At 37.5% G+C, this 12,614-nt stretch overlaps 1 protein-coding gene across 1 annotated transcript in view; it reads right to left on the reverse strand.

Moving 5' to 3' along the window:
• The window catches only part of DTHD1 (death domain containing 1), a 64,509-nt gene that overhangs the window by 3,033 nt on the left and 48,862 nt on the right, over positions 1-12,614 (reverse strand). The window contains exon 9 of the mRNA XM_073012474.1: positions 1,910-1,967. Within this exon, the coding sequence (XP_072868575.1) occupies positions 1,910-1,967 (58 nt within the window). The remainder of the gene's footprint in view (positions 1-1,909; positions 1,968-12,614) is intronic.

Below are 12,614 nucleotides of genomic sequence, written 5' to 3' on the forward strand. Positions count from 1 at the left end.
TTCTGAGAGGCCTCCTAATTACTACGCACTGCACTGATTCCTGGCCTGCATCTTCTCTGATTTCCATGGAGCATTTTACTCCTCTTCTTGGAGTCCCTGGCCTCCCCTGCTTCTCCTCTTTCCTCTCTTGCCCTTTGTCAGCTGTCTTTTCCCCCTGCTAACTCTCTTCCTCCTATATTCTTTTCCCTCTGCTCACTCTTTTCCTCCTAATACTGCTGCATTACTGCTCCTATCTCAGACCTCTTCTATTTCTGTCCCATCCCCTCAATGAACGAATGCATCAACTCTTACTGATGCTACCTTATGGGAAATATCCTAGATCTACCCAATCTTTATCTTTTGGCATTGTTTTCCTAAATCCTGGTATAGCACTCCAATATTCATCTCCTAATTATCTGTCAGTGGATACTACAGCCAAAACAAATGTCATATTTCTAAAATCAAAATAATCAATGACGGCCTTTCCTTCTCTCTATTCTTGATCTTCCTTCACTCTATTCACTTTCTTAGTTAATGCGACCACTCAGCTGAGCAAGCGGAGACATGTGATGTTATTCACATTTTTCAAAGCCTATTTCTTATCCCCTGCACCCAAGTCCTGATGTTCCTAACCCTGAGCATCTCAAATATTTGCTCTACTTTCCTGCCTTGCTGACTCAATCTTAACCGTGTTCTACCTAGCTTCTTCCTTGCCTGTTGCAGGAACCAGGGTTCTCACTTGTATCCCTGCTGTCAGTTTTGGTTCACCTGAAAGTCTAATCTGATCTTGTCAGTCCTCCGTTAACGAATTTCTTGTAGGGTCTTCCTACTGTCTAAATGTCTTTACTTGGCATTTAAAACTTTTCATGTTTTCTCCCACTCAAAATGTCTAAGCTCATCTACCGTCACCCTTCCTTCAGCAGTTCTGATGGCATTGGTCATGTGGGAGGACTCGCGTGAGGACAAATATCTCCTAACCTGTGTAAGAAACTAGAATTTCCCAGTACCCATAAGAAGGATCCTTCTACCTTTGTACTCTCCAGTGACTGTTGATGATGGCAGCGATTATGCTTTTATCTGGACTCAAATTCTTCAAAGGTTAACAGCATTATTAAACTTGCAAACTTTCATCTATTGCTGTTGTTGTTTTCTATATCATCTGCTCTCTTTTTAGACACAGTTTATTTATCCTTGCAAGGGTTTATAATATGGTGTTTATTATATCCTATTCCTAATGGAGTTTAGTAAGACCTGAACATTTTCTCTACCAATCCATAAGGGCAACCCCTGATTGGAAGTCTGTATCATTCGTAGTGGGCTTGATGCACTAATAAGAACATTTTCTTTGATGTCTTTTGAAGACCAATAAATTATCACATTAGTAGCTACTGACAACACAAAATAAAATGTTTCAAGAGCTAAAATAGAATAAAAGTTTCCAATTGTACCCTGAAATCTGTAGCATTATTATATAATTGAATTATGCATAATGACAACCAAATATTAAATGTTTCTTGTGGTTTCACATCAATATATACCTCAATTTCAAATCGATTGACTTCAAATGTAGATTTGAATTGACCATACTTTAAGATTTACAACTTAGGAGTCAACATTTCAGCTCAAAGTATAGTCATCTTTTTAGTAAACTAAGCAACTGCGAGTCATACGAATAAAAGTAAACTCAGTAACATTTATATTTCTTACAGATTTCAACTCAGCTTTAATTGCATGCAGATTTAAGAATGCTAGCTTGGTTTATTTGTGTATGACTTCCCAGGAAATAAGTATTTATTAGGCCAATAAAGTTAATGACTGTTTAATTGGAAAGTCACTTTCTCCATTCCTTTTTATGAAATGATTCACATATATATAACATATAAGGGGGGTGGGGAAGCACCATAATGATGACAAAGCAAATATTCCTCACCTACAGGATCCTTAGAAACTTTTTGGGTACTCTGTGGACGGTTGATTAATTTCTTATGCTATTGGGGGAAAGGAACACAAAATAAACAGAAGAAATAATTAATTTGTGAATAAGCTACAACAAAAATTCATCCGAACCTCATCTCTATTTGGAAGAAGTACTGAATTGTATACCTCACAAAATTAAATACCGTATTTGTGCATGCATGCTCAGCACTTGTTTTCCTAAGTAAAGAAAGTATACTAACCCAAATATTTCAACACATTTAAATTTAAGAATACACATTTAAATATTATTAAAGCACTCAGATTAACTCTAAATGAACATTTTCCAACCAAAATTTAAAACTGTTAAACCAGCTAGCATAGAGCAAGCTACCAGCATGCTATAAAGATGATATTTTGTATTTTGTAAAATCCCCTGTGGGGCAGGCGCTTTGCCTCAACACTCAGCACAGAACCTGGCACCTAACAGGTTAAAAGCAATCAAATCAGTGAGCAGATACTATTCGAAAACTAACATTTTATCAAGAAGTAAATATATTTATTTCGCTAGCTTTCTACAGAGTCTGCAGAACAGTTTTTTCTCAGGTAATATGAGATAGCGGAGATAGCATATGAGATAAAATAAAATTATCTGGGTTCAGATACCTAGCCAGTGGTTGAGTAGCATTGCACTTTGGGGAATTTATTTAAATGCTCAGCCTCAGCCCTGAAATGTCTTTATGGATGCCTACATCACAAAGTCTTGCACACAAATGTTCACAGCATCTTTATTTGAATTAGCCAAAAACTTGAAACAACTAAAATGTTCTTTAATAGATACACAGTTGAACAAACTATAGAACATCTACACTACAGGATACTAAAGTAATAAAACAAAACAAAACACTGGTACATGGGACAATTGGCAAGGACCTCAGGGCATGATGCTAAGAGAAATATTCTAGTCTCAAAAGGTTATGTATTCTGATTATATCACATTGTTGAAATTACAAGATTATAAAGATGTAGAACAGATTAGTGATTGCCAAGGGTTACTGATGGAGGAAGAAGGGGTGAGGGAGCACAAAAGAGCTTTGTGGTAATGGAATAGTTCTATATCTTGAATGTGGTAGTTACATAAATCTATACCTGATAAAATGCCAGAGAACTATACATACACATTGTATCAATGTCAACTTCCTGGTTTTGATATCTTGCCATAGTTATCTAAAATGCAACCACTGAGGAAATCTGGGTAAAGAATACATTGAACTTCTCTGTACTATATTTTGCAGCTTCTTGTGAATCTATAATTACTGTATGTCAAAACGTTTCTTTAAGCTTATTTCACAGCAATGATACGAGGATGATGTAAGTGTTACATGTTAATGAGTAGCATACTGCTTCCCACTGAGCCCCCTAATACAAGTTAGTTGAATCTGAATATCACGTTTTATAGGCATTCTTGTCACAAATATTACATAAACATGGAAACATATAAAACTTCTATTAAGAAGTTTTAATGGGAAAAAAATTAAGAAACATAGCATGAGTTGAAGTATGTTATTATACTATAGCACTGCAAAATAGCGCATATAATTTTCAAGGCATCAGCTATGTGTTTGAACCCCTCAAAATATTGAGAGAGAAATACCAGTTTAAATGATGCAGCAGATTGTATCATTCCCATCAAAGGGCCCATGGCCTTGGACAAGAGATACATATCGAGACTTTTCTTTGTATCAGCAGTTTTTCTCCCCCATAACTCTTTGTTCACAGATGTCTAATCGCATTTTGATGCACACAGAATGCTTCCAGTGTTTAAATTTTTTTTCATGTACATGACAATGCAATTCAAGTACTTCATCTGATGCACAACCATGGAAGCAGTGAATTGGGGTAGCTCAGGCTCTTTTTAGACTTCCAGGCACTGTGCTGGTCGCCCATGTGGTCCCTTCATAAAGGATTTTCATAAAGGATTTTCAGTGTTGCCTTCTCTTCCCTTCCCTTTCATTTTCCTCCTCTCTGTGCCCCCAAGCCTTTTTTGCACAATTTTGGTTTGTGCACTCTTTTCGCTTGCACACTACCTTTTGGACCTCCTTGGTGCTCAGGCTCAGCTACAAGCAGAACAGTCAGCCAACATTTGGCCTCCTGCAGTCTCCCCTCTCACAGGTTCCCAGCATCCCTACGTGGCTCACTGGATGCCTTCCTTAGCAGAAACAGCTCTCATTCCCACGTCCCCCCCCCCCGCCGCCCGCAACCCCCGCCTTTCCTCTCTTGCCTCCTTGCAATCAAAAGATGCCTTTAAAGGCACTTCTCTGCTTCTTATTTGGTTTTTATTTGCAGGTTCTATTCCACAGTTTTCCAAGTCTAACTCTGTAACTGAGTATCCCAACTTCCAATCTCAAAATTCATTTTTAAACTTTTTGTTTTTCCTTTCTTGATTTTAGCCTTGAAATATACTTTGAAACTGTTTGTTTCTCCCTTTGCCACCAGGCACTTCTGTGAACCATGCTTGCTTATCTAATTATGTGCTTGCTTAGAAATTCCAGGGGCCAGTCTTGAAACAAACCAGGCAGAGAGACCAAGCTGTGAAATCCTCCCTCTTAGCGGGAGTTACAAACGGCCCTCCGCTACTAGGCTGAAGTCAGGATCACACAAACTGGACCTCCAGATGGGCGATTACGCGGGATAGCCCTTACAACAAGACACACAGACCTGCACCTTCCTGCACGACTCCTGCATGCTTTCCACACTTTTTCCTTCTTAAACTCCTTCACTCCGCCCAAAATGTTGAAATAGTCATTTGAAGGCATTAACTTGGCCTTTCCGCCACATGCTAGCATTTAGTTAGCAAAACTGCTTTCCCTTCAAAACAGTAACAATAACAACCACCACCACCACAACGACAAAAGGTGCCATTTGATTACATTTTCTCAGATTCTATTTGTGAAACTAATATTTCTTATTCCTCTCAAGTAATCTGTTTTATGTTAACGTTGCATATTTTAATTTGCCACCTACGATATCTTAAATGCCACTTGCAACATGTCAGTGCGCTGGAGAAATGCTGGACAAATTTACACGGGACTCTCCAGCTCTCTGTAAACTGTTTCCTTGCTGCACAATCCACATTTAAATGGGTATAGTGGGGCTTATGTGGCAGTTTTCCCTGAATTATAAGCCTCTTGAGGGCATCAGTATAAAAATATAAGCAATTCAGATATGTACGGATGTGTCACATTTTATGCTGTTAAGCACGATGCAAGTCTTATCTATTTAGAAGTCATTTTAAATATTGAAATCAAAGACAGGCACCTACACCACAAAGAGGTGTGAGTGTCTTAAGCTTTATAGCCACTATCATTAGGATTCTTTTGATTACTGACTACTCTTTCCATGCTCCCTAATTATAGCCCTGTATTGAATTCCTAAAGCAAAGTAAACCATTTTTTACTTGAATTCATATGTGTGAAAATTTGATCTTTTGTGTGAAACTCAACAAACTGGAGTTGGTTGAGTTACCCAGTGTTATCTCCCAAGGAACCTCCCACTCAGTTACCCAGTGTTATCTCCCAAGGAACCTCCACGAGTTTACCGTCCTTGGGGCTTTTCAGTGCTCCAAGATCCAGCCATTATCAGTCTTCCCTTTACTCAATAGACTTAATGTTTTTGAGGGCCAGGAAAGTATATCTCATTCCTGTGTATGTCAGACATCATTGTAGATAAGGTGTTGTACACACAAAGCGGTAAATAATATTTTATTGGCTGAGTGCAGTATCATGCTTATTATCCCAGCACCTTGGGAGGCTGAGGCAGGAGGATAGCTTTAGCCCAGGAGTTTGAGTCCAGCCTGGGCAATGTAGCAAGACCTCATCTCTACAAAAAAATACAAACAAACAAAAAAAAAAAGCCAGGCATAGTGGCTCACTCCTGTGGTCTCAGCTACTTGGGAGGCTGAGGTAGGAGGATCACCTGAGCCTGGGAGGCAGAGGTTGCACTGAGCCGAGATCATGCCACTGCACTCCAGCCTAGGTGACAGAGTGAGACTCTGTCAAAAAAAATTAAAAAATATAAAAAAATAAAAGAAACAATAGTAGGCAGTGGTTCTCAAACCTGGGTGTTCCTGCCACTGAACCTTGAGAAAAGGGCAAAAAAGGGAAGCTCACACTTTGATTCAACTGGTCTCAGATAAGGCCACATTTGGAATAAGCAACTGGGTGATTCTGATGCTGAGGCTGGCTGACTGCACATAGAAAAAGTTAATCAAGTATCAAACCCTACATGAATTATCAACTAGCAACCCTATAAATGTATCCCAATGAATGCATGGAAGAACGAAAGAAATATCTTTATCCAAAAAGTGATGAAAATTTCTAATGTCACATCAGGACGAAAGTAAACTTCAGATTGCTTCATTTTACCTAAATCTATAGTAGTCATAAAAATATTAATTTCTATTAAGTAATTTCATAAATTACCTTACAGGAATCACACAGATGACCTAGCTCTGGGGCCCATCTCCTCATGCAGAAATTCCAGCTTCTGGAAAATTTTCTCAAGTATTTCTGGCAGTTCCATGGGCTTTACTCTCTTGGTATCCACATTGTTCCACTAGGTGCCCCCAGTGCTCAGCTGGACCATGCAGCCCTCCACACTCCTTCTGTGGGCACAGCAGCTTCTCCCTATGCATCTGTCATCATGTAGCATGCCATGATGGTTTCTACCTGTCCTTCAGTTTTGCTTTCATGGTGCCACATAGCTCCAGCTGACATCTGTGGTTTCCGCAGGTTTGCACAGCTGCTGTCCTACTGCTTATCTGCTAGGTCCCACCAGCAGTGATACCACTGTACCTGCTCAATACTGAGCTCTTGGTCCCTCTTGCTTCTCTCCCAAGGAAAAAAATCCTCATTAGTGGCCAACCTAAGCTCTCTCTCCTGGTATATGAGCTATGTGGCAAAACATGATACGATGAAGAAAATGGCTTCCTACCCCTCATGTCATATGACATTAAAGTAATATGCACTGTGCCCTGATATGCCACAGAACTAAATAAAATAGGCTTTCTGTTTTTTTAATTAAAACTTTTTTCCGTCAGACATAATCATACATCTAAGGAGTGGAAATGGAAGATAGATTTTACCAATAGCTGCAGGGCTCAACCCTAAACACTTGCTGGCCACTGCTGACTAGAGCTTTCAGTGTATAATTTATATTTATATATTTTGCATATATTTAACATGTATTATACATAATTATGGTATATAATAATGTATATTATATTTCTATTACCTACTTAACATGCAATATTTAATACATTCATATGTATTTAATAAATTTATATGCTAAATTTATAAAATATGTTCACGTATTTTTAGGTAAAACCATCCTAACTTCCCTGCATACAGAATTCTGTCAAGTCATATCTCATATACCCAGTTATTTCTGAAACTCAGGTTCATTTCTTACCCCAGAAACACCTCAGCTTTCATGCAAATAACTTTCTAGGCTGTTTACTTCTCTGCACACTCATAAGGCATGTCTGGAACTCTTAGAATTGAGCCTGAGCTCAAATCTGAGTTGTATAAAAATTGCTTTCTCTTTGGTTACCTCATTTGCCTTTCACTAAAAAAAAAAAAAAAAAAGGAAGAAAAGAAAAAAAAATGTGTGGAAGATGGAGAGCTCTTACTGTTTTCCTCTGTGATACATGCAACATTAAGGATCAACAGTGATCAGGTCTCCTGGTTGAGAGCTAACCACACTAGTCTCTGACAGTTCTTGGGACTGGAAAGAAGCTCAATACTTCAGCCTAGGCAGGGGCTCACCCTCATTGTAATGTGCTTTCAGGGAGCTTTGGGGTGGTACTGGCACTGACTAAGCTGATGTCACTGTAGAAACATGTGCATGAAAACAAGAGTGAAAGACAATGCAGTGGAAAGACAATTGCCATTGTGGACCAGCTTTAGGGCTGATTTGTTTGGTGATATCACGTCAGCATTGTGCCTTCCCAGCCGCACAGAATGAACACAGGTCATTAGAGGGAGCAAAGCAAAGATAATGGGGCTCCTCACAATACCCAGTAAAACCTAAGGTGAAAGTTAGAAAGGGGACAGTCGGGAAAATCATAAATCCTTCCCACCATTTTACACATATTTTGAAGGGTTAAGTAGAAAAAACAAAACATTATCTTTGAATACTAGAGCAATATTTTTATTATTTTATTTTATTTTATTTTTTGAGATAGAGTCTCGCTCTTGTAGCCAAGGCTGGAGTGCAATGATGCGATCTCGGCTCACTGCAACCTCTGCCTCCAGGGTTCAAGTGATTCTCCGGCCTCAGCCTTGAACTCCTGACCTTGGGTGATCAGCCCACCTTGGCCTCCCAAAGTGCTTGGGTTACAGGTATGAGCCACTGTGCCTGCCCAGAATGCCCTATTTTTAACTGTACCTTGTGCAGTCACTAATTTCAAGGGCAACCGAAACAATACTATTGCCATTTGGCATAAGAAGTTGTAAACTTTGTCCTCTGTAATTTCTACTGCTTCCTAGTTCTTGCAGACTCTAGTGCAGAGCAAATTTTTGTATAAAGTAACACCGTAAGAATTTTCTGATACTTTCAGCACCATTTAGCATGGATGCCACAGCGCCTTACAGCTAAGCATCAAATTTATACAATCAATGAAAGAAAATGACATGCTGTTTTTATTAATTTTATTATTTACCCTAGAGCACTTATGCATGAAGACATTCTAATAGGTTATTATTGTGATACCTGTGGCAATAGCTCTTTCATCCAGCTGCCCTAACCTCACACTCCTCCCATTCCCACGTACTTACTGTAGGGCTTGCTTTTAAATAAGTCTTTTGTTATTCAAAGACATACAGGTAAAAGTGATAGGATTAACAATAGACTAAGAAAGTACATATAATTAGTATTTTTCTGTGTATCTTTAGCATGGATTTTTTCCAGAAGCATTTAGGGTATTTAAGTCCTGACTTTTCCTGCTTACTGTTCTTTGTATTTATTTTGCATATAGACCTCTTCTACTACATAAGCGTCGCCATAAGCAAATGGCAATGCTTAGTTTATAATGTAAAATCATAACTTGTTTATAATGTAAAATCATAATGAATTGTATGAGTCATACATTATAAAATTCAGCATACCCTTTACTATTATGCAATAATGAGCTCCAGTTTTGCTTAACTTGAGCTCATTTATTGCATAATAGTAAAGGGTTATTTACTTTATTATAATCTTATCACTTTTACCTGTATGTATTTTAGTAACAAAATAAAAGACTTCTTTACCGGAAAAATCCTACACAGATATCACAATAATCGCCTATTAGAATGTGTTCATGCACAAGTGCTCTAGGGTAAATAATAATAATAGTAAAGAGTACACTGAATTTTATGATGTATGACCTCAAGTTTTGCTTAACTGGAGCTCATTTATTTCATAACAGTAAAGGGTATGCTGAATTTTATAATGTATGACTCATACAATTCTTAATGATTTTACATTATAAACAAGCTAGATATTATATTGATCAAGAAAGTAATCTGGTACAAAAATTAATGCTAGTATAAAAACTCTGTGCTGTAGTTATGTGTTCAACATAATCACAAATCTAATAAAAACTTATGTAAGTATCAAGTGAGGATGTACATGTAACTATATCATTGCAAACCCATAACAATGGTTTGAAGTGTTATTATCCCCATTTCACAGATGTAACTTTTCCAAGGTAATATGGCTAGGATATGGCAAAACTAGTCATGAAACTGAGGTCTGTCTGAAGCTCTAACAATAAATAATACTTCCTCCAGATAATAATACCAGCTACTATAATCGCCATGTGCCAGGAATTACTCTAAAAACTTAAAGTATGTTACAGAACCTTGACAGTATAATATGGTATACAGTCCATCATAAACATACACACACATCCTTGTGAGGTTCTTATGCCTATTTTATGAATGAGGAAACAAGTTTAGAAAGATAAAGTTATTTGACTAAAACATACATGCTAAATGACAAATACAACATTTAAACTGACATCAGTAAGAATCCAGGTCCTGTATTTGTAACTTTAAGTTAACATGTGTATGTAACATGAAGGTTGTAATGTGGAACTTTCCACTCAGTTACTTCAGTAGCTCCAGCACTATGCTTACTATTTACATATATCAATTTAATTGACTTGGCGGTAGTATTAGATGGAAGTAAAGAGCTCAACTCCTAACATATTATTCATTAAACTTGTAATCTTAAACAAAGTAGTCCCTTTGTGCCTCAGTCTCCTCCTTTGAAAAGTAAAGATATACAATGTCATTAGAAAGAGGCATTGAGTTACATCATGTATCTGAAATTAGGGTATCATATGTAATAAGTGCTCAAAATAGTACCGGTTATTACTTAAAGTATTTAAAAAAAAATTTGTTGCCTACATAAATACATCTTAAAAGAAACATTTCTATTTAAACCATAAGTGAGAAAACAATTTCATCTATATAAACACAAGAAAACCTTTAAAAATACAATTAAAACATAACAATATTATTAAATTCTGTTGCCAGTCAAGATCTCTGAACTCGAGAGTTATTCTCTGTTAAAAAGAAAGCTTTGCAATTGTTAAGGAAATATGAAAACAAGTTAACAACAACCTGAGTTCCACTCAGATTAAAGTGTAAAAAGAACGTTGTTTCACTGTTTTGATTCCTTTTTATTGAAAGCTGGTGTGTATATTGTACTAAAACAGCACCTGCAATTCCAAACTTTGGGAAACAGCAGTGTAACCAAGCAACCCTTTTATTTGCTGTAAGTCATATCATTCAGTGTAAACTTATATGAGAAATATTTTTGTCTTTCAAAACTGTACAGATAACATTTTAAGGGGTATGAATGGTAAGTCATAAACAAAGTGCACGGAGCATGAACTCATAACTTAAGACGGAAAAAACTGGAGCTGTCCTGCTCAAGGAACGGCTGTCATCTCTGCTCTGACAATGAGCTAAGAGCTGATGTCACCATATGGATAGAACAGAAAAACACTAAACTCTTCAGAAGTGGCAAAGCATTCAAAATCAAGATGGCTGAAGAAGCCTGCTTCTGACTCCGGAGCTGAAAAGATTTAGGTAAAGAGAAAAACCACTATCCAAGGCTACAGAAGTTCTATTCCAAAGCTTAGTTTCGGCAAAAGGCACGACCTTCCCTCCTAACTGGCTCTTTTGAAAGATCTAGATTTGCCAAACATTTTAAAGGTACAAAGGAAATGACAGGCGATATGACATAGTGGTAAAGGTGGTGGACATAAGGAAAACAAGGATCTGGCTTGCCCAAGGAATAGCAGGAAGCCGGTAAAGCATAAAAGAAAAACGACCTTGTAGTCTGAGTCCTCATACGGTCTCTGCTCCTGTGTAGTTCTACAGGCTGAGCCAATCAATTAAACTCTCTTACTGAAGTCTCTAACTGATTGAGATAATGTCTACAAATGACAGGGCCTACATCAGTAATTCAACAAATGAACCCACATGCAATGTGTAGGTCCTGATTGGATGCTGTTTGTGAACACATCGACTGCAAAAAGAAAAAAATATAGAGTCACTAGGAAAATAGGGTAGGGCTGGGCAGTAGCTTATATCGTGTAATAATTACTAATATTATTGGGTGTACCAGTAGTAATGTAGTCTTGTGTCTTTTTTAAACGTTTTTACCCCTTAGAGAAACATTCTGAAGTATTTACACGTAAAATGATATTGTACCTGTGATTTGCTTTAAAATACTCCAACAAAACAAACCCACAAACCAGGGTACTATACAAAATAAGTATGGCAGAAAATGATGGGAGGTGGGTCCATGTAGGTTCATTGTATATTTTCTCTGTTTTTGTATTTAAATATTTGTGCGTGCTTACATGCATGCCCACGTGCACACACCCGCAGACACACACACACACACACAGTTTTTTTTTTAAATAAGTAAATTAAAAGATACCAGTACCAGCACTCGCCAATAATCTGTTGTTGTCTTCATGAACTTTCTTATAATTGCACAGTGTAGAACTTCCTGAAAACCTAGGCAGAAATGTTTAGCCTTCAACAGAAAAGGAAGTACCTCCACAGAGAGAGGTCTGGAAATCAGCACAAATCCACAGAGAAGTAAGATTGCAGTGGAACAAAATAAGAACAGAGTTTAGAGCAAGAAGTGCTGACCAATAGTGGTCCCACTTGGAGGTAAATACAGAAATTAGATATGGAAACAAAATCAGGCTACTAGCCATCATGGAGGTAGTGTAGATCTGCGACTTTGTTTAGCTCAGATCTTTGCTTCAAATCCATGCACATTTTTTTTTATCTAGCCAGCTTTATATTTTGCTTCCTCATTATTTTTTCAGTTGCTTGCTTCTTAGAAAATCACTCTTTTATAACATCAATCTCATTATGGTTTTTTCAAGTGGAGGGAGAATTGATGCATTTCTCAGTCCTTGACTGGACAAAAGAAGACAGCTTTAGGCCCCTAGTAACCAGGTGGATGAATTCAAATAATTCCAAAGAACCTAAGGAGTGGAGACAGATAGAAGGAAGGGGCATCCAGGAATGTCTACAGATATAAAGTGGGCAAAGATCTAGATATTTCAGAAAATATAAATGGAATATATATATGGAAGCAGTGAAGAAAAATTATCAAAAGCAGTCTGGAATAGATAAATCTGATTT

This window comes from Chlorocebus sabaeus, chromosome 27 (genome assembly GCF_047675955.1).
Source record: "Chlorocebus sabaeus isolate Y175 chromosome 27, mChlSab1.0.hap1, whole genome shotgun sequence".
In the NCBI taxonomy this organism is placed as follows: Eukaryota; Metazoa; Chordata; class Mammalia; order Primates; family Cercopithecidae; genus Chlorocebus; species Chlorocebus sabaeus.